The sequence below is a fragment of the Macrotis lagotis genome, chromosome 7 (genome assembly GCF_037893015.1).
Source record: "Macrotis lagotis isolate mMagLag1 chromosome 7, bilby.v1.9.chrom.fasta, whole genome shotgun sequence".
Lineage (NCBI taxonomy): Eukaryota > Metazoa > Chordata > Mammalia > Peramelemorphia > Peramelidae > Macrotis > Macrotis lagotis.
The window spans coordinates 213440211-213462960 of record NC_133664.1 but is presented as its reverse complement, the minus strand read 5'-3'; the positions used below and the strand labels follow the sequence as shown (position 1 = coordinate 213462960).

The 22750-nt window shown below is 33.9% G+C and overlaps 1 protein-coding gene across 15 annotated transcripts in view; it reads right to left on the bottom strand.

Moving 5' to 3' along the window:
* AMN1 (antagonist of mitotic exit network 1 homolog) overlaps nucleotides 1–22750 on the bottom strand; it is a 75298-nt gene that overhangs the window by 32177 nt on the left and 20371 nt on the right. For 6 of the 15 annotated variants that reach the window (XM_074194772.1, XM_074194769.1, XM_074194770.1 and 3 more), the window contains 6 exons: nucleotides 22547–22679; nucleotides 13670–13814; nucleotides 10926–11143; nucleotides 10155–10211; nucleotides 4071–4132; nucleotides 1394–2311 (listed from right to left, as the gene is read on the bottom strand). In XM_074194772.1, coding sequence (XP_074050873.1) covers nucleotides 2080–2311; nucleotides 4071–4132; nucleotides 10155–10211; nucleotides 10926–11143; nucleotides 13670–13814; nucleotides 22547–22679 — 847 coding nt within the window. In that variant the 3' untranslated portion in view covers nucleotides 1394–2079. The other 9 variants (XM_074194780.1, XM_074194774.1, XM_074194781.1 and 6 more) reach the window with 9 other exon arrangements.

Below are 22750 nucleotides of genomic sequence, written 5' to 3'. Positions count from 1 at the left end.
GGAAAGATTATTCAAATTGAAAGAAAACTATCAAACTAAGAGTTGGTTTTATTACCCCCCCCCCCACAAAATAGATAAACCTTTGGTTAATTTGATTCAAAAAAGAAATGAAAATACCAAAATATCAGAAACAAAAATGAAAAGGGTGAATTCACCACCAATGAGAAAGAACTTGTTATTCTCACTCTCTGGGCTCCAACATAGCTAATCAGTTGCCAAAAACTGCAATTTATATCTTCACACATGAAATGTTGATCAAGAACAAACTCAAAACCTAAAAAAGGTTTTTTTAGAAAGAATCTTATAAAGTCAGAGCAGTACAGCAAATAAAATCAAGAAAACTCAAGTACTAAGCATTGAGCACTATCAGTTTATTGGTAAAGCACAAATTTACAAATTAAAAGTGTGAAAAGATTCTTTAGCAAGCCCAAAGCCCTTGAGCAGCCCCTTTTTATAAGCACAGAATGAAGCAGAGAAGTTGGTAGGTAAGGATAATGTAATTGGTTGAAAGTCTGGAATGTGGATTGGTTTCAAGCTTTCTTTCCATTTTGATAATGGGATTGATATAATCCACCTGAATCTCACCAATGTGAGATAACAAAATTTCTCTAACTATACGAAAATAGCTAGGGACAATATATTTCCTGGAATGACTCCACACTTGGCTGACAAAGATAAAAACAGATATCCTGGAATTGAGCCAGTATAGTTAATGGTATGGAGGATAACAAGTTTCCTCAATATGAAATGATTTACAGGTGGTGCTTGAGATAACAATTCCCTTTGAATAAAAGTGTTTTATGAGAGCAGTGAACTTTTAAACTTAGCTCAGAGTTTTTCTTCAATTAAAAGTGATTGACTTTTTATAGTTACTCAATTTTCCCTAATTAAAAATATCTAATAGGAAAAATTGAACTTCTGCATCTGAGAAAGGGAGATTGAACTTCTGAACTGCTAAGCTTCAAGGGAATAGGACTGAGGATATTATTTTTTTTGTTGTTTTTGAATGATTTTATTTATTTTGAATTTTACAATTTTCTCCCTAATCTTGGTTCCCTCCCCCTACAGAAGGCAGTTTATTAGTTGTTATATTGTTTCCATGGTATATACCAATCTAAGTTGGATATGATGAGAGAGAAATCTTATCCTTATGATTAATAAGTATGAGATATAGCAGAATTACATAATAATATAAGATTTTTCTTAAATTAAAGGTAATAGTCTTTGGTCTTTGTTCAAACTCCACAATTCTTTCTCAGGATACAGATGGCATTTTCCATTGCAGATATCCCAAAATTGTGCCTGATTGTTGCCCTGTTGATATGAGTAAGTCCATTAAGGTTTGTCATCACTCCCATGTTGCTGTTAGGGTGTACAATGTAGGACTGAAGATGTTATACAAAATAAAGTTACAAAACAGAATTAGTAATAAAATAGAATCAATTGGAAAAATTGAGCTAAATATGATTTTTCTCAGAGGACAGAATCAGAAAATGTGGCTGTCTCAGCTTTTCTGAATTTTACATTACATAGACTTTAAACAGAGATACGATTAAAAGGCCTATATATATAGGCGATTTCCAAAAAGTGATGCTTCCAAAGGTCATTTGAGATGTATATTAGCAAGTAAGTATAAATATTCAATAAAATTTGGGCAAAGCTAAAACAAAAGCTTTTTGGGTACACCCAAAATAAGACTGGAGTAGGATCCAAGCATTCCTTGCAATAATCTTCAGCTCTCTTGAAGAGTCACTTGAGGCAGAAAAACCTATATGTAAGCTTTGAGTTAAACAATATCCAGATACAGAAGGGCAAGTTCAAATAATATAATTTAAATTTATTTTTATTAAAGATATTATTTGAGTTTTACATTTTTCCCCCAATCTTGCTTCCCTCCCCCTTCCCGCCACAGAAAGCACTCTGTTGGTCTTTACTTTGTTTCCATGTTATACCTTGATCCAAATTGGGTGTAATGAGAGAGAAATCATATCCTTAAAGAGAAGTCTAAGAGGTGACAAGATCAGACGATAAGCTATCTGTTTTTTTTCTAAATTAAAGGGAATAGTCTTTGCACTTTGTTCAAACTCCACAGCTCCTTATCTGGAAACAGATGGTACTCTCCTTTGCAGACAGCCCAAAATTGTTCCTGATTGTTGCACTGATGGAATGAGCAAGTCCTTCAAGGTTGAACATCACTCCCATGTTGCTGTTAGGGAGGGTGTACAGTGTTTTTCTGGTTCTGCTCATCTCACTCAGCATCAGTTCATGCAAATCCCTCCAGTTTTCCCTGAAATCCCGTCCCTTCTGGTTTCTAATAGAACAATAATGTTCCATGACATACATATACCACAGTTTGCTAAGCCATTCTCCAATTGAAGGACATTTACTGGATTTCCAATTCTTTGCCACCACAACCAGGGCTGCTATACTTATTTTTTTTACAAGTAATGTTTTTACCCTTTTTCCTCATCTCTTCAGGGTATAGACCCAGTAGTGGTATTACTGTGTCAAAGGGTATGCACATTTTTGTTGCACTTTGGGCATAGTTCCAAATAGCTCTCCAGAAGGGTTGGATGTGTTCACAGCTCCACCAACAGTGTAATAGTGTCCAAGATTTCCCACAACCCTTCCAACAATGATCATTATTTTTCCTGGTCATACTGGCCAATCTGAGATGTGTGAGGTGGTACCTCAGAGAAGCTTTAATTTGCATTTCTCTAATAATTAATGATTTAGAGCATTTTTTCATATGGCTATAGATTACTTTGATCTCCTCATCTGTAAATTGCCTTTGCATATCCTTTGACCATTTGTCAATTGGGGAATGGCTTTTTGTTTTAAAAAATCTGACTCAGTTCTCTGTATATTTTAGAAATGAGTCCTTTGTCAGAATCATTAGTTGTAAAGATTGTTTCCCAATTTACTACATTTCTTTTGATCTTGGTTATATTGGTTTTATCTGTGCAAAAACTTTTTAATTTAATGTAATCAAAATGATCTAATTAGTTTTTGGTGATGTTCTCCAACTCTTCCTTAGTCATAAACTGTTCCCCCTTCCATAGATCTGACAGGTAGACTAGTCCTTGATCTTCTAATTTGCTTATAGTATTCTTTTTTATATCTATGTCCTGTAACCATTTGGATCTTATCTTGGTAAAGGGTGTGAGGTGTTGGTCTAATCTAAGTTTCTTCCATACTAACTTCCAATTTTCCCAGCAATTTTTATCAGAGAGGGAGTTTTTATCCCAATGGCCAGACCTTTGGGTTTATCAAACAGCAGATTACTATAATCATCTCCTGCTTTTACACCTAGTCTATTCCACTGGTCCACCACTCTACTTCTTAGCGAATACCAAACAGTTTTGATGACTGATGCTTTATAATATAATTTTAGATCGGGTAGGGCTAAGCCACCTTCTTTTGCACTTTTTTTCATTAAGCTCCTGGCAATTCTTGACTTTTTATTTCTCCATATGAATTTACTTACAATTTTTTCTAACTCATTAAAGTGATTTTTTGGAATTTTGATTGGTAGGGCACTAAACAGATAGTTTAGTTTTGGTAGAATTATCATTTTTATTATATTAGCTCTACCTATCCATGAGCAGTTGATATTTGCCCAGTTATTTAAATCTAATTTAATTTGTGTGAGAAGTGTTTTATAATTGTTTTCAAAAAGATTCTGAGTCTGTCTTGGCAAATAGACTCCCAAATATTTTATATTGTCTGAGGTTCCTTTGAATGGGATTTCTCTTTCTAGCTCTTCCTGCTGTTTCTTGCTAGACATATATAGAAAAGTTGAGGATTTATGAGGGTTTATTTTATAACCTGCAACTTTGCTAAAATTGCTAATTGTTTCCAGTAGTTTTTTAGATGATTTCTTGGGATTCTCTAGGTAGATCATCATGTCATCTGCAAAGAGTGAGAGTTTTGTCTCTTCCTTCCCAATTCTAATTCCTTTAATTTCTTTTTCTTCTCTAATTGCTGCTGCTAACATTTCTAATACAATATTGAATACAAATAATATAATTAATGACTCTTCCAAACAATAAAGTTTCTCTCCCACTTACCTGGACATAAGGCAAAGAGTCCCTGTTCCTAAAGAAGCATACAATATAATAGGAGAGACAACCTGCAAACAATAATGTATGTACAAATCAGCTATATAATGAAACAAATTGGAGGAAAAAAAACTTACAAAAGGTGAGATTTTAACTGAGATTTGAAAGAAGCCAAGGAAGCCAGGAGAAAGACATAGAAAGAGAATTGCAGATATTGGGGTAACAAGTGAAAATGTACTGATGTGAGTGATAAATTATATTGTATATGGAAAACAAGGTAGCCAATATCAAAGGATTGTATGTAGAGGGGAGTAAGGTAAAAGACTAAAAAAGTGAGAAAGGATTTGGTTATAAAGAGCTTTAAAAGTCAAATATAGGTAGCTACTGGAGTTGAATGAATAGAGGGGATGGAGTAGAACTGATAACATGGTCAGAACTGAGCTTTATTAAAAATCAATTTGACAGCTGAGAGAAATAAGGCAGGAGTATATCAGTCAGAAAGCTGCTTACATAATATTACAGATATTGTGTAATGAAGCAGTGTGCCAGAGTGGTAGCAGTGTTGGAGGAGAGAAGAATGCATATAGAAGGGATATTTAAATGGAAGAATCTATAGAATAAGGCAAAAAATCATATATGTGAGTGTGCATGAGGGAGAATATTCAATTGAGGATTATATCTAAGTTGCAAATCAATAATAGGGAAGTTAGGAAGAGAAGAGGATTTGGGGGGAAAATAGTGATTGTTTTGGACATATTGAGTTTAAGCTATATCTGGAGGACCTCCAATTCAAGCTGTTTATTAGGTAGTTGGAAATTCAAGACTGAAGGCCAGAAGATAAGTTAGGACAGGATAGATATTTGCACAGAGATGAAATTTGAATGTATGGGAGTCAAATGAAATAGTAGAGAGAGGAAGAAAAAAAGGCTCAGCATAGAGCCCCGGGAAACACTTATAGCTACCGGCATAATCTGGATGAAAGTTCCAGCAAAAGAGATTAAGAAATAATAGTTAGATGGGTAGAAGAACTAGGAGTCATAAAAATCTAGAGAGAAGAGAATTTCCAAAAGAAGGGTGTCAAAGGTTGCAGAGAAATCAAGAATGATGAAGATTGAGAAAGATCATAAGCTCTCGCCATAAAGAGATCATTCCAAACTATAAAGAAGGGAGTTTCAGTTGAACAATGAGGTTGAACGCCACACTGTACAGAATTGAGAGTGAGAAGAAAAGTAGAGGCATTTATTGTAGACAATCTACCTGAGCAGTTCAGGTTATCATTTTTCACAGATTTCTCTAATTAGTCTCTACCTTAAGTCTTTTACCACTGCAATCCATTCTATACTGCTACCAAAGTGATTTTCATTAAGAACAGATTTCAGGGGGCAGGTAGGTGGCGCAGTGGATGGAACACCGGCCCTGGAGTCAGGAGTACCTGAGTTCAAATGTGACCTCAGACACTTAATAATTACCTAGCTGTGTGGCCTTGATCAAGCCACTTAACCCCATTGCCTTGCAAAAAACCTAAAAAATTAAAAAAAGAACAGATTTCTGCAAAGTGAATCAACCAACTCTTGGGGCTTCCTATTGTCTTTAAGACAATAAATTCCTTTGTTTAGTTTTTAGTTTCCTATGCAGCCGGCCTCTTTGGACAAGAATCCATCCTTCTGCACCCAGCAACCTAGGTATACTGACCTTTTTGTTCTTCACCTACTACACTCCATCTCCTATCTCCATGCCTTTTCACTTAAGGTCTTTCTTGCCTGGAATACAATTGCTCCTTGTTTTTATCTCATATAGTCTGTCTTCTTTTAAGATTCTGCTCAGCATAACTTACATGGAAATGTGTATAAATTATGTCAAACTGCTTGTCTTCTCAATGGGGGGGGAGAGGAATGTTAAAATTATTTTTATATGTACCTGGGGGAAATAAAATATTAAATTAAAAAAAAAAGAATCTGTTCAGACACCATATTCAACATGAAGCCTTTTCTAATTCCCCAACCAGTTACTACTCTATTTCTCTACATTTAACTACATATACATGTTTATATATGAATTCTCTTTGTATTTATGTTTTACATATGTACTTATTGCCATTGCTATTAGAATAGGAGCTCCTTATGTGTAGGGATTACTTCACTCTTTCTATTTCCATCATCAGTGCCTGGCAAAAAGGCATTTAATAAAATACTTGTTTATTATTGAATGGAAATTAGTATTCATTGAAATTTACACAATTACCTTTGTCCTTCTTTTACCAGGAATGAAAAGAATGAGAAAGTGAATGAATGAAAAAAAGCATTTGTTAAGCACTTATAGTAATTCAAATAGTCCCTATATATAAGAAACTCTTATTCTAATATGGTGGGAAATCAATGCATATTGAGGTTTCAGGTATAAGTTAGACTCAGTTCTCCTCTCATCCACTTTATTTATTTTTAGCATTCTTTCTAAATTCTGAGTTCCAGATTCTCTCCCTCCCTCCCTCCTACTTCTCTCCATCACTGAGAACACAAGTAATGTATCAATTGTTCATGTGAAATCATGTAAAACATAGTTCCATATTAGTCATATTTTCAAAAAGGAGCAGAAAAAAATATAGAAAATCCTACTTCAATATGAACTCAGAGTTCATCAGTTCTCTCTCTGGAGGTAGATAGTATTTTTTTTCATCATTGAGTCTTCTGGAATTGTCTTGGATCATTGTATTGATCAGAGTCACTAAGTCTTTCACAACTGATCATCATTACTACATTGCTGTTACTGTGTGCAATTGTCTCTTGGATCTTCATTTCGCATCAGTTCACTGAAACCACTCCCCGCCCCCAATCATTTCTTAAAGCACAATATAGTTCTTATAGCACAAAACAATACTCTACTGCAGCAGCTAGGTAGCACAGTGAATAGAGTGCCAGGTCTGGAGTATATATATTATGTGTGTGTATATATATATATATATACTAAAAACTATTGATTCTATTTATAATGAGAGACTATCAACTTCTTTTGAATATGTTTCCATTCTGCAGTCATCTTCGCTGCCACCTCCTTGTAGGGAAAGAAAGGTGCTATAGACCTACTCTGTGACTTTTTAAAAAACAAATTATTTTTTGTATGTATGTGTGTATGTATGTATGTATGTATATTTGATGCTCAAAACAACTTTGGGATGTGGGTGCTATTATTTCTATTTTACCGTTGAAAAAATAGAGACAAATAGAGATTAAGTGACTTGTTCAGTTCACATAGCTAGAAAATGTGAGGTGAAATTTTAACTGAGCTCTTCCTGATTCCAGGCCTGATATTCTACTGCATCACCTGGCTTTCTGTATTATTAAGACCCTCTTAACGGATCCTTTTACTTCTAATTTCTCTACCATTCAAACTATAGTTCATACCACTGCCAGTATAATTTTTCTTATTGATAGTCCTTGTCATATTGCTTCATTGCTCAAAAATCTTCTGTGTAAATTTCAAATTCCTTTACCATCCTCTCCCTACAAGATAATGACAACCTAACTTTAAAAAAAAAACCCAAAAAAACCTTCCTTCTCTTGAACTTGGTGGACTGAAAAAACGATATGCATTAGAAATGTGGTATGGCAGCCAAAAAAGCTAATGCAGCCTTGTACTGCACTGAGAGGCATAGACTGTCCCAAGAATAAAGAGGAGGTAGTCTTTACTAAACAATTATCTCTTTAGACTCTCATCAGATATCCTTTAGAATACTGTGTTTGATTTTGGGCACCAGTTTCAGAATGACAATGACAAGAGAAGGGACTATAATGGTAATATATAGAATATTCAATACAGAGCATATGTTAGGATAAGTAAATATGGCACTTTGAATGTGACCTTTTTTGGTATTTATTAATATAAATATATGGTTTGGGAAGTTTTTGCTTTTGATAATTGTTGTTTTCCTAATGTTAAATTATCGTTCTGCCATCCCCTGGATCCTCATAATCAGTTCTTCATCTTTCTTTCTATTATTCTTATAAGTTTATCAAAATATAACAAAACTACCCTCAGGTCTTCTGTCTAATTAAGACTCCTTCTATGACTCCTGATGATGATAGGTTACAAGAGGAAACACAGATCATCTCCTCATATTAGAATTAAAGATTTTATCCTTGTTGAGTTTCTTATTGTTCATTCATATTTATCTTTTTTATGCTTCTCTTGGACTCTTATTTTGGTATTTCAAAGTTTCTATGCAACTCTGGTCTTTTCATCCAGAATGTTTGAAAGTCTTTATTTCTTTAAGGGCTCATTCCCCTCCCCCCCCACACTTCAAACACCCTCTCCTGTAGGATTATATTTAGTTTTGCTAAGAAAAGTATTTTGATTGTGTTTGCCTTTAGGAATATTTTATTCTAAATTCTTTACTCAAAGAAGTGGCTAGTACTCACAGCTTCTTGGGTTTTGGTTCTGGCTCATTTTAATATTTCTGTATTAACTAGTATTTGCCTACACTATTCCTGGAAGTTGTTCATTTTGGAGTTTCAGGATGTGGCTGGTAGATTCTTTCTGTCTTTGCTCTCTGGATCTAGAAGATATAGACAATTTTCTTCTATGAAAAGATAAAAGAAACATTTAGGTTCTTTCCTGCTTGTGGTTTTCAGGTAGCCTAATGATTCATAAATGATCTCTCTCTTCTATCTGTTTTCCAAGTCAATAGTTTTTGATATGTCTTACATTTTCTTCTTTTTTTTGGCTGTTTTAATATTTCTTTAATATTTCTTTAATATTTCTTGTTGTCTCACTGTCTTTACTTCAATATGGTCCATTCTAATTTTCAAGAAATTTGTTACTTGGTATCTTTTGTAAGTTTTATATGTTTTACATTAAATTGTTATTCCTTTTCTAATATTTTATTCCATATTTTCATTTCTTTTTTAATTTTTTCATCTAGTGCTTATTTCGTTTATAAAGAGAAGTTTTAAACTTTTTTTTAAAAAACTTAAAAATCTCTTCCATGTTTTCTAGCTGAATCTTGAGTTCAAGTTGTACTGTTCTTTGAGATTTTCTTATAGATGATTACCAATGTGCTGGTTTGAGTTTTGCAAGTTCCCATGCTTGTCACTATCATTAGTTTTTTAAAAAAATTCAGTTCAGGTATCACCTTTATAAAGCCCTTCATGATCCTTCTCCTTACCCTCAAGCTTCTAATGTTCTCCCTCCAAAAATAACTTGCATCATTTTCTATCTATTCTGCATATATTACTTTATGTATATGTTTGTCACTCTTGGAGAACAGGGACTGTTTCACTTTTGTCCATTAGCAGAGAACCTGACATAGAGTAGATACTTAATAAATGCTCATTGTTTAACTAATTGATCATATGAAGTTATATGGTCCACATCTATGAGCCTGCATTGTACATCAAAAAGCCAAGTAGTTCTCCAATTTTTCACTGTTTTTGAGCAGGTTCTCCTCAAAAGGAAATAAGATGAATGAAATAATAAAATGTATTTCCAAATCTATAATTTGGGACACCAGGATTCCTAATTCTACCTTTTGGTTGCTAGAGCAGTTTTCCAGATCTAGGCATTCAGAACATAATTTTTGATGTGTAAATTTAGGGTTCTTTTGTTATTAAAAAAATCTAACTCAAGAATAATTTTCTATCATTTTAGGAAGCAGTTATATCAACTAATAAAGCTAAAATCTGAATTCTAAGTATTTTCAATACCTTCCTATCTAAGTGATTTCTGCTAAGTGGTTATCAGTAGAAAGTCAAGAAAATAAATACTCATGGTAAAAAACACCCACTCCCATACAACTTCACATTGTAGCAGACTCCCTCAAACCTGAATACTAACTTTCATTGATCATAACTTCCTCTGACAATAAATTGAGCCTTTTTTCCAAAGTTCATTCCCACAGTAAATGGAATTCTATAAATTCATACTACTCATGGAAGACAGAGGTAGGTTAGCTGATAATGTGGATGAATTGCCGTATTTCTGATATTTGGCTAGAAAGACATTTAAGTAATAATCAACTTTTAAGAATTATTTTTCAAATTCCATAATTCATATACATTTGCTGTTGCATTGTTTTATCATCATAAATATTTTTTAAATTACCTCTAATCTCTTAGCACATAGTCCACTAACAAGTGAAACCACACCACTGTCAGTTACCTAGACAAATTGAAAGAGAATTATATTACAAGTACAGAAGATGGAAATATCAGTGATAACTTTTCTTTAAAGAGAAAAGAAGGAAAAAGGAAACAAACATTTATATAATACCTACTATGTTCCAGAAACTAAAAGCATTTTATAAATATCTCATTTGATCATAAAACAACCCTGACATGTAGCTGCTACTATTATCCTCATTTGACACTTGAAGAAACGGAGGCAAACAAAGGTTAAGCGACTTGAACAAAAAGGGGCAGCTAGGTGGTGCAGTGGATAGAGCACTGGCCGTTCAGTTAGGAGGACCTGAGTTCAAGTGCAGCATCAGAAACTTAAAATTACCTAGCTGTGTGACCTTGGGCAAGTCCCTTAACCCCACTGCCTTGCAAAAACCAATCAATCAATAAATAAATGTCTGATATCATATTTGAACTCATTTATCATGGTCTCCAAGCCCAGTGTCTTGCTTAGCCATCCAGAAATCATTTAGAAAGTTTTATTTCACTTTACTAAAAAACATATCAATTGCATACATCTTCTTTGTTTAAAAACTTATTGTTAGAGGTTAAACTATGAACACATTTATTTTTAAAGCTTAAAACTAGAGAAAAATTAGTAATGAAAGAATAATTTATAAATCTTATAAACTCAGATAAATGGCAAGATATAAAATATAACCTTTTAAAAAATATGTACACCAATATTATAAATTACCTGAGTAGCAGAAAAGTCGACACTCTGTAAAAATGAACAGTTCTCTCCAAGGGCTTGTAGGGACACATCAGTAATACGTGAGCAGCCACCTAAGTCAACTATCTTCAGTAACCGACAATTGAAGGCAAGTGCAAGGACACCTTCATCTGTGAGATTACAGCATCTTTTCAAAGAGGCTTGAAAAAGGAATGAGCAAGTTGAGGCAACAGCTTTTATTCCTAATGGAAAAAAAAAAAATATATATATATATATAAGGTATGACTATAAAATATTACTGATTTTTTTAAATAACACAAACATTAGAATTTAGATATTCAAATAAATGTGTCTCTTTCAATGAAGAGGTTATCTGTTTATTCCAAAGATGATGCAACAACTAAGAACATTTTTAAAAAAAACAACACCTTTCTTTGGGGATTATTTGCAGAGACTGAAGCATTCTTTTGAATAACTTCAAGATTCAAATGAGATGGTAAATCATTTTTAAGGGTGAATATTATTTTTTTGAATAACCAAAACTTATTCAGAGTTAAGTTTAATGAATAAGGATCTGATTTAGTGAATAAGGATCTGATTAAAAGAAAATTAAGAGTAATATAATAATAAAGTCATTGTATTGATTTTCTTTGAAAATTATTCTAAGAATCTTATTTTAAAAGTTTTTTTAACCAACTTTTTTAGCACTGGAATAAATATAAAGCTTCCCATAAGTGACAAATATGAATGGGACAATAATAAATTAGATGCTCAAGTTCTGATAGATTTCTTTTAAAAAGAAAACCAATCTATTTTAGTACTTTACTAAAAGTAAAGTTATATTTCTCATAACATAAAACAATTCAGTGAACATACTCAGTTTTCCTTACCTATTTACTTTGCTATAAGAGATTTCTTACAGAATGAGAGTAATCTATAAATGTTTGTAATAGAAAAACAAAGTATAAAAATAAAACTTTTAAAAAATAAATTACATTTCAAATTTAATGTTAGTTCCAACATTGCTATACTTTGCACAGAGCAGAGGGGTAGCTAGGTAGTGCAGGGGATAGACCACTGGTCTTGGAGTCAGGAAGATTGGAGTTTGAATACAGCCTCAGACACTTGACTCTCACTAGCTCTGTGACCTTGGAAGCAAGTCACCCTGATTGTGCCACATTCTCCCTGATGTTGTGGTCTTCTTTGAAAATGAAAGACAAACATTAAGATTAAAATTAAGAGAGCAGAGTGCCGGCTCTAGAGTAAAAAAAAAAACCCAAAAACAACACAAACCTTGATTTAAATTTTGTTCCTGACATTTACCACATATATATATTTACTTTGAACAAACCATTTAACATCTTTGGGCTTTGGTTTCTTCATCTGTAAAATAGGGAGGGAAGGTTGGATTAGATGGCTTCTGAGATATCTTCCAGGCAGAGCTCTATGATGCTTCAATCCTATAAGTGTCACTTTACTACAAAAATTCTTATTAATAATTATAATAGGCTATTCAAAACTTAACTTGGACCATACTTTAATCTTTGAAAAATAGACAAAGACCTGTTTAAATTCAAATTCCAAGTCATTTATAAAAAGAATCAGTACCATTGTATTCATACTATTTATTTACTATATCTGACTTTTTCAACCCCACTCTCTCTTGAATCCATTGCCATACTCAATTCTGAACTTCATACTCTCTAATTTCCTCCTGTCCTATCATCTCTCTCTGATCGCTCCAATTCTAAATATCTAGTAATCCTTTAACCATCATATTCCACCTTCATTTCCATTTCTACTCCTCCTCCTCTAGCTTGGAATAGACTGATTGTTTTGGCAGTGCCAATTATGTACCATTAAGGTAAACAATATGGGGGCAATAGATCTTGGAGTCTGGTTAGTTTGAGGAATTGAATATACATAGTGGAACTGAGCATGTCAGGCATGGATTAACACTTTTAAAAAGTATGCCACAAAATTGACCACAAAAAAAGAAAATAAATTTTTTCATAGTGAACAATTTTTCTTGCTTTTATATCTCTGCTTCATCTGGGATCCATGAATTTATTTTTTTAATCTGGTAACTGTACAACTAGTTTCCTTTGTAATCCTATGTATTTTATTTTATGTATTTTGTCCACAACAAAAAAGTGATCAACTTCTAATTTAATTAGATTCTCCTTTCTTTACTAGTTCTCTTTGTTTCTATGCACTAAAACTGACACCTACTCCACCAGCTGATGGAAACATATAACTTGACAATTTGATCAGTAATATTTATATGTTACATTAGACAAAGAAAGAGGGGAAAAATATCTGCAGTTAATTATACAAAGAAAAAAAGATATGCTTGTTAAGAACAATATTTATTAATAGTTACAGGAGATAAAAAAGGAATGTGTCTTTGGTAGTATAGTTAGTTGTTAGTCAAAGGGACCATATATCACTGGTGAGACAAGATAAAGAAAACTAGATTCCTTTGACCTATAGATGTCCTTTTCTTTCTTTCTTTTTTTTTTTTAACAAAACTATCTTCTGTGTTGATTGGGTAAGAGAGTAAGACACTGAAGGAAATCAGCTATTGTAAACTTCACAAAATTCACATAGAGTTCATCTTATTGTTAGTGGGGATATAGCACAAAATGGAATAGTTTTGTCAATTTTTAACAGACTTCTTTTAGATCTTTAAAAAAATTCAATTTTTTAACAAAGGGAAAGAAAATAAGTCAAGTCATAACCAATTTAACCAGTTTTTAAAAACATACCTTCTGAAGTTACAGAAATTCTGTTTTCTTTTGAGGAATTTAAATTTAATTTCTTCAGTTTCCTGCAATTATCGAGCTGTAATAATGCAATATCTGAAATATCACAGCTTCGAAGATCTAAAGACTCCACTTCAGGGTGCAAAATCTATTTTAAAAAAATGTAATTTTCATTAAATCAGGTATTATTTATAAATTCATAAATTCAAGTTAAAAAATATTCCTCAGTTTCATATGACAATTATATAACATAAAATTTTAAAATAATTACAAAAAAATCCTTATTTCTTTTCACTTTAACCTTGCTAATAGATTATTACATATGGTTTCTTGTATAAATTTCATTTGTGAATATCTATAGGCAGGGTACCTAAAAGTGAGTTTAGGGATTGTAAAAAATTATATGGGGGCGGCTAGGTGGCTCAGTGGATAGAGTACTGGCCCGGGAGTCAGGAGTACCTGGATTCAACTCTGACCTCAGACACTTAATTACCTAGCTGTGTGGCCTTGGGCAAAGCCACTTAACCCCATTGCCTTGCAAAAAAAAAAAAATGTAAAATTATATGTATAATTATCAGGTTCAATTTGAAAGTTAAAATTTAAAGGTTAATCAGAATGCAATGAAGATTTAGAAGAGCAGATGTTTTGCAACCTTTTGCTTAATGATATAGGAACTAAATGAAAGATAGGCTAAAAAAAAAAGTTTGTATCAAATCCCATCTGATGCTAGATATAGCCACAGTTCTTTAATCTTTCTGACACTGTTTCTTCATCTGTAAAACAGAAATGGAACTTGTAGTAATTCACAGAACTACTGAGCAGTTCAACTAGGCATATCAAACATTTTACAGACCTTGAAGTGCCACCTAATTGTTAGCTATTGTTGTTGTAGATATAAAAGCTTTGATTTTTTTTTTCATTGACCAGGTGGCCAAAGTTGTATCTTCTGCCCCCTCTCCCTGCCCAGGCTACCTTCCTACTTATTGTTTAGACATTAAGTAATGGTATCACAGGGGAAGAAATCAAGGAAACCAGGATAATCACTCTAATTCTAGTAACACTACAAAAATCATATTTAATATTAATTTACAAGCCTATTTCATGCCTTTTCCCATCATCCACTCCTCCCCACTGTTAAACTGGACTCTTGTTTCTGGGTAACCTAGATCTAATAGATGAGCTTTTGCTTGATTGTTATAAATGACTTGGAAATAGTACAGAATGATTAAATTTTTTTTTAAATTAAGACATCTGCATACCTCTCTCAAGGGAGAGGGCTCCCCCAACCCCAAAATGCTAGATGTTATATACATTTTCAAAGGCTTTGCTCCTGCCCCTTCCTGCTAATTCTTGGCTGGGGTCACAGATCTAATTGATACATTTGCCCCCATATGTTTTCCCTACCCTGCTCTTTATACTAATGAGCAAGAACAGCTACTTCCTTCTCCAAGTGCAAAGGACAACAGACTCCCATTCAAGCCCTGCAAAGTTATTTCACCTTTTCCTTTTGTCTTAACTCTCTCCTTCCTGTAAACAGATTGGCATCTTTTGAGTTTCCACAAAGACAAGATATCCTGGCTTTTGTAATGCATCATCCTCACAGGCATCTATGAAATTCTGGCAATACCCTTTTTCACCCTTGTGAAAGCAAAACAGTTGATTCTTTCCCACAATTATCTTGCAGTTTTCACACCTTCACACCAATTCCTGAATTGTCTTGAACTATGCCATGGCACTTTAAGGGTATTTTTCCCTTACAATTCTTCTGGCTTGTTTTGTTGTTTTTCTCCATTAATATCTAAGTTCCTTAGAGACAAGGATGATTTTGATTTTGTATCCCCCAATGCCTAGTTCTTGGTACATAGCAAGCAATTAATAAATACTTTATTTATGTGCTAACTACAAGGTAGAAAAACCAATGATTGAATTCTAATCAGTTTATCACCATCAAAGAAATAATCACCAAGATTTGGAATAACAGTGAAGGAGTTTTTTTTAAAGACAAATAAATTTACCCATACACACTAACAGTTGTTGCTAATAAAAATGAAAATTCTCTTAGAAAGGACAGATGAGTAAAAATTCAATGGATAATCTATGTATTTTCTGAAGTTTGTAATACCAATATGATTCAGTCATTCAACATTTATAATGTATTTATTTTATGTGAGCACTGTGCTAGAGATGGAAATTTAAAAAATGGAAGTCCTTATCCTCAAGCAGCTTATACTTGTGCAATAAATCTGCTACAGCAAAAAACTGGAAAACAAAAGAACACTAGAGGTTTCTCCATATAAAACTTGGTTTTACTTAAAATTAGGGAAACAGTAAATATTTATAACAGAAAAACTCAGAAGGAATAAAAATACAATTTTCTCATAACTCACACATAAATAAAACATTTTAAGATTTGCAAGTACTTTCCTCACAATCACTCTGTAATATAGGCAGTGATTAGCTTTTTTACAGACTTTATAATAGGAAACAGGTTCTGAGAAGTTAAAGGACTTGTTCAAGATCATATAACCAGTAAATATCTAAGATGGATACACATTCAGATGTTATGATTCTAAACTCACTATTCCTTCCTGCTTCTTCATCCAATAACATAAACTCTACCTTGGTTATTAAAGTTTCTGTCTTTTTTATCCATTAAGAATTAGGTGAGATGCAATATTTCCACTGTGAAGCCTCTGCTTATCCTCTGAAATACTGATGCTCCAGCCCGTGAACCACCCTGTGCATAGAGGGAGCATGTTCTATTTCCCCCAAGTAGAATGGATGGCAGGGACTGTTTCAATTGTCTTTATATGCTCTGAGCTAATGCCTTGTACAGAGTGGGAGCTTAATAAAGATGTCTTCTATACAAATAAATTTGCCTCTGGAAGCCTCTCTCAACTCTTAATTCTAATACCTCCTTTCTCTCAATTATTTCCTTTTATCCTGTATATATGATGAAGGGAAAAGATGAAGAGAATTGTGAATGTAACAGAAAGAATTGGGTGGAGATGCAAATTGACTCTCGAGATGTAAATTGACTTGAAGTAGAGAATTATAATTGTAACAGAACAAATGTAATCTTTTTTTTTTTGCAAGGCAATGGGGTTAAGTGGCTTGTCCAAGGTCACTCAGCTAGGCAATCATTAGTGTCTGAGGCCCGATTTGAACTCAGGTACTCCTAACTCCAGGGCTGGCTTCTATCCACTTCGTCACCTAGTCGCCCCCAACAATTGTAATCTTAAAAAGATGGTTGGGTGGGGACCCTCCCCATTCTTGATTTTATTCTGATCTCCTTAGGCTTTACCCTCTACCTAACTGTGGGTCCAGTATAGGGAAAAGAAGTTCACCTTTTGCCCTCTGGATGAGAGGAAAGACAAAAACCTAGGTTGAACCCTGGCTCAAGGCTGCAGTCTTCTCTGACCATGACCCAGCCAAGGCTACTTGACTGATCTTCTCTCTCTCTCTCTCTCTCTCCCTTCCTATGTCTTGTAATCTTTTTAATAAAATTTTGTTTTATTTCTACCCATGCGTTCCCGAGTCTGAATAATGATTTCTCATAGACAGAACTGATCCTAAGTAGCCAGCAGCTACATATAATGTCAAGCCAGGTAGGAGACTCAGCCCAGACTGGGAAATTGGATCGAGCTCCAAAGGTGAGATGTAACACCCTTTTTTTTAGATCCTAGATTTTTAGAAAAGTAGGAAAATTATTGGACCTCTAGCCCTCTTGTGTTTACCTTTTTCTGGAAAATGGAAAAAGGTTGAGTTTGTGGATTGTCAGCTAAGCTGATCCCATGTGGTGTTTTGCAGTAGCCCTGGTGTGGGCCTGCCCTGTTCAGACTGACCAGAGAAATAGCAGTTCTGAGGTGTGTTTGGTTTATACCCCACTGTGAGTGAGGGTTGTTAAGGAAGGATGTTCGCCCTATGTCCACCTGACATGTTTGCCTACCTATAAAATGATGAGAATTAAAATATGGGGGAAAATCCGGTACCAATACTCCTTCCACAGCTGTGTGCTTGTTCCTTGGAAGGAATTAGATTTGACAAAATCAAAACACCTGAGCTCCTGTAAATTATCCTTGGGTGGTACTCTTTCTCTCTTTGAAATGCTCTCTCTCATTCTCTGCCACCCCCACCCTCTGCAGAGGGAGGGGGAAGGAAGAAGGGAGAAGGGAAATCTTCCTTTATAGAACTTTGAACTAGTCTCAGATGGAATGAATGCTTCACTTCAGGAAGGGTAAGACCCACCCAAAAAAACTTGTTTTTGCCCCATAGTTATAAATAATTATTCTTAGGCTACATGAGTTTATCAATTCCAACCCCCATTTAGCAGGGCTAACCCCCTTGAGAGGGGGAAGGGAAATGGGCAGATTGATTGGGAAGCCTCGTGGTCAATTAGTTAAGAAAAAGAGGGGAAGAAAACTTTTCCTGGGACTAGGAAATTCAGGTTTCATCTTTTAATTAAACCTGTGCTAATAACTAATAATTTCTGTAATAGAGTAACTGGATTTGAACTTTATAAAGTTACTTAGGAATGCATTCAATTTTAACTATTAGTTGGCTATTTCAAACTCTTCATACATATATATGATGTTCCTCAAGAAATTCTGATTGATTCTAAAAGTTAATTTTTTGGCTGGTCTTAATTGGTACATTCAAAAAATAATATAAATATATATGTGTGTATATTGTGTACATCAGTGGGACATTTTCACATCTCCCTACTGGCCTGGAGAAGAGAAAAAATATTTCTATATTCTGAGATTTGGTACTGGCCAGAGTATCCAACAATCTCACTTTGGTAAATTTGAAACCTTTATACAAAAAAGTTCTTTCTGTGTATTTGTGCGCGTGTGTCTGTGTAATTCAGATCTGAAATAATTACAGTTAACCTTAAATGTTACTCCTGTTTGGGTTTTGAATTTAATTGCTTAAAAAGGTCTAATTTTAAGTAATTAATGAAATTGGGATCTGAGCCTATCCCCTTATACCACTTGAAGGTTTGTAAGTGGCAAAGTTTGTGAAACAATCTCATCTGTGAGCTAACTCCCTGCCCTCAAGATGCTTGAAAAGATGGTGGGAAGGGCCTTGAAAGGAAAAGGTGTTTAAAGAAAAAAAGAAACTATCTGAGAGTAATTTAGCCACCTAAGTTTTGTAAACTTGAGAATTTGTGTGTGTTATTAAGAAGGAAAATATAATTGGGATAAATTGTAAGTCAAGGAATTTGGGAATATTGAATCATGTATAATATATTTACTGATAAATTTTGTAATCTCTTTTATTCTGATGCTCAATTGTTAAATTATCAACAATCTCACAAGGTCTTTTGTTGATAAAGGAAGAAAGCTTGTAATCTTTGTCTGTTATCATCTATCATTACATGTTTATGGAAGGGAATATATATATGTTTATGTATTTATCAATTATGTGATATTCTCTTGTAACTTCAAGAAATATTAACAGTGTTTGGTTCTCTTTAGAACACATAAGCTATTTAAGTACTGTAAATGTTAAAGCCTATTGGTATGCCTTTTAACTGCTTTTAAAGGAGAGATCCATTCTTCAACTAGAATTTTTGTTCATTCTAAACATGGCCAAAGGTAAAATAGAAAATTTTATTGCAAATTACTTTTTGGACACGTGCAGTTTTAAAATGCTTTTGTAGTACATTTGTTTATATACGATTTTTGAGCTTTGTTTACAACTTATGTAGCATCCATCAATGAATCTGTTATATTGGAACCCATGTTCTTATAAAAGGTATTTTGATACTGGCTTAGGATCATAAAGTATAATTCTTGTCCCTTATAGACCTTCTAGTTTTTCCTCATTATTGGACCTCTATTAAATAGCCTTCTCTGTTACAATATCTCTGATTTTTGCTTGTTCAATGTTTTTCCCTTGAGTTTTGTTTCTCTTAGCTGTATAGCTCCAAGACCAACCTCTGTGGATGCCAGCCAGCTGTGCCAACCAATCATTCCCTGGACCCTGCCTCAATGAAATCCTTGCTGTAATACATTCATTTCCAAATGGACTATGAAAGGCCCAGAAGAATCTGGTCCTGAATAATTTGAGGGGGGAATGATGCAGGGGAAAGATGAAGAGAATTGTGAATGTAACAGAAAGAATTGGGTGGAGATGTAAATTGACTCTTGAAATTTAAATTGACAAAGTAGAGAATTATGATTGTAACAGAAACAGTTGTAATCTTAAAAGCTACTTGGGTAGAGACCCTCCCCATTCTTGATTTGTATTCTGATCTCCTTAGGCTTTACCCTCTACCTAATTCTAGGTCCAGTATAGGGAAAAGAAGTTCACCTTTTGCCCTCTGGATGAGAAAGGCAAGACATAAAAACCTGGGTTGGACCCTGGCTCAAGGCTGCAGTCTTCTCTGACCATGACCCAGCCAAGGCTGCACGGCTGTTCTTTTATTTATCTCTCTCTCTCTCTCTCTCTCTCTCATTCTCACCCCCCAATTTTTTAAAATTTTATTTCCACCCATGCTTTCCTGAGTCTGAATAATGATTCCTCATAGACAGAACCAAACCCATGTAGCCAGCAGCTACATATATCTATATATATATATAGTGTGTGTACATATACATATATATAGTGTGTGTGTACATATACACACATATGTATATGTGTATATACAGCTTGTTTGTATGTATCTGTTGTCTATCTTATGTATTTGTTGTCTATCCTGTTAAGGCTACGCATTCCTTGAGGGCAGGAACTATCTTTTGCCTCTTCAGAACTTAGCATAGTACCAGTCACACAGCACATAATTAATACATGATTTCTGATTGATTGACTAAAATATTCCCTGAATCTGTTCTCTTTAAGAGTTAGCAAGGCTCTTTTTGGGAAAAAAAGTCATGTTAGAATGTGAAAAACAAAGTTCAGATTCCATAAAAAGTACAGAAAAGCTACAAAGGATATTTTTATGTGGGAAATAATATTTTTCAGTTTCTTGAATATAAAGAAAAATGATAGAAAGATTAATAAAAAGTTCACTGGGATAATACAAAAGTAAATAATTAGTTCCACAGATATTTCAATATAATTTTTATAAGAGAGAATATTTAAACCTTTGGCATTTTAAGAAACAATCCTCCTTCCCCCACCAAATTAAAGGGGTATTTTACTTCTTTATTGCTCTGAAAAAACCTTGATGGAATGATCATTGTTGGAAGGGTTGTGGGAAATCTGGGGCACTATTAGACTGTTGGTGGAGCTGTGAACTCATCCAACCTTTCTGGAGAGAAATTTGGAACTACGCCCAAAGGGCAACAAAAATGAACATACCCTTTCATCCAGCAATACCACTACTGGGTATATAGCCTGAAGAGATGATGAAAAAGGGTCAAAACATCACTTGTACAAAAATATTCATAGCAGCCCTGTTTGTGGTGGCAAAGAATTGGAAATCAAGTAAATGTCCTTCCATTGGGGAATGGCTTAGCAAACTGTGGTCTATATATGTCATGGAACACTACTGTTCTATTAGAAACCAGGAGGGATGGGAATTCAGGGAAGCCTGGAGGGATTTGAATGAACTGATGCTGAGTGAGATGAGCAGAACCAGAAAAACACTGTATACCCTAACAGCAACATAGGGGTGATGTTCAACCTTGATGGACTTGCTTGTTCTATCAGAGCAGCAATCAGGGACAATTTGGGGCTGTCTGCAATGGAGAATACCATCTGTATCCAGATAAAGAGCCATGGAGTTTGAACAAAGTTCAAGGACTATTCCCTTTAATTTAGGGGAAAAAAACAGATATCTTATTGTCTGATCTTGTTATCTCTTATACTTTTTTTTTCTTCCTTAAGGATATGATTTCTCTCTCATCACACTCAATTTGGATCAATGTGCAACATGGAAACAAAGTAAAGACTGACAGATTGCTTTCTGTGGGGGGTGGGGGAGGGAAGTAAGATGGGGGAGAAATTGCAAAACTCAAATAAAATCTTTAATAAAAGGAAAAAAAACCCTTGATCTTTTGGTGATATTTTTACTTTCACTGGCTTTTCACTTTTGCAGGCATAATTTTCACAACAGGATGAAAAAAGGAAGTAACAGTTTCCATTTCATCAAGATTAAAACTTGATTTCCCATGTCTTCTGTCTCCTTCTAGGGAGATGTCATATTTTATCCAGTTTTAAAAATAGAAAAGAGAGTAATTTCTGAAGTCAAAAATATGTCTATATTGCATATTTAAGCACAGATATAATTTCAAGAACTATTAAAACATGAATCTGATTCAGCAGATTTGAGTAAAACATTATTCAATAAATGCAAAAAACTATATATTCATTTAATAATACATTCTGGAAAAACATTGCCAAGAATATCACCATAGGAAATATATTAATAATAATAAAAATAAAATATTATTGCCAGTTTAATACTACTACACATGCACTAATTTGGTTCCTCCAAACAGGAGTAGTTCCCTTTCATTATATCAATTCTTCATCTGCTCTGCAGAATTCACTGGCACAACTATTCACTAATGTTTTTAAAAAGTGGATAGATTAAGTAGATGAAAGAAATAGAACATCTAAGAAGAAAAAGGCTCATAAGGATATGAGTTCTTTGAAGAGGTTATTATTGTTCTGAAGAAGGGAGAAGGAGGTAGAAAAGCTTGGCACTGGTTCAAAAGCGAGGAGACTGATGAACTTGATAAGGTGAAGATGACTAAGAATCAAGGAAACAACTGGGAGAACTATAAGAGTATCTTTAGCAAATAACATTTTGCTGAGCTGAAGGAAAAACTGATGTTCTGGTACATTTTTAGAGTTATTATTCTTAGTATAAACTAATTAAATTGAATATATAATTAGTTTAAATTTGAACGGTTTATATATTCTTACCTCACTAATATTGGAATCTGTAATTTGTCCTTGAAAACTCATTATTTTAATCATCTTATCTTTTATATTAGGAGGCATAAGTTTAATGTCTGTGACATATCTGGAAATATCCTTCATCAAGCACCAAAGGCATCTGAAATATAAACAGAACAAAATAAATTGTATCATGGTTTCCACCTCTAATCTGTTGCTGTTTAAGAGTAT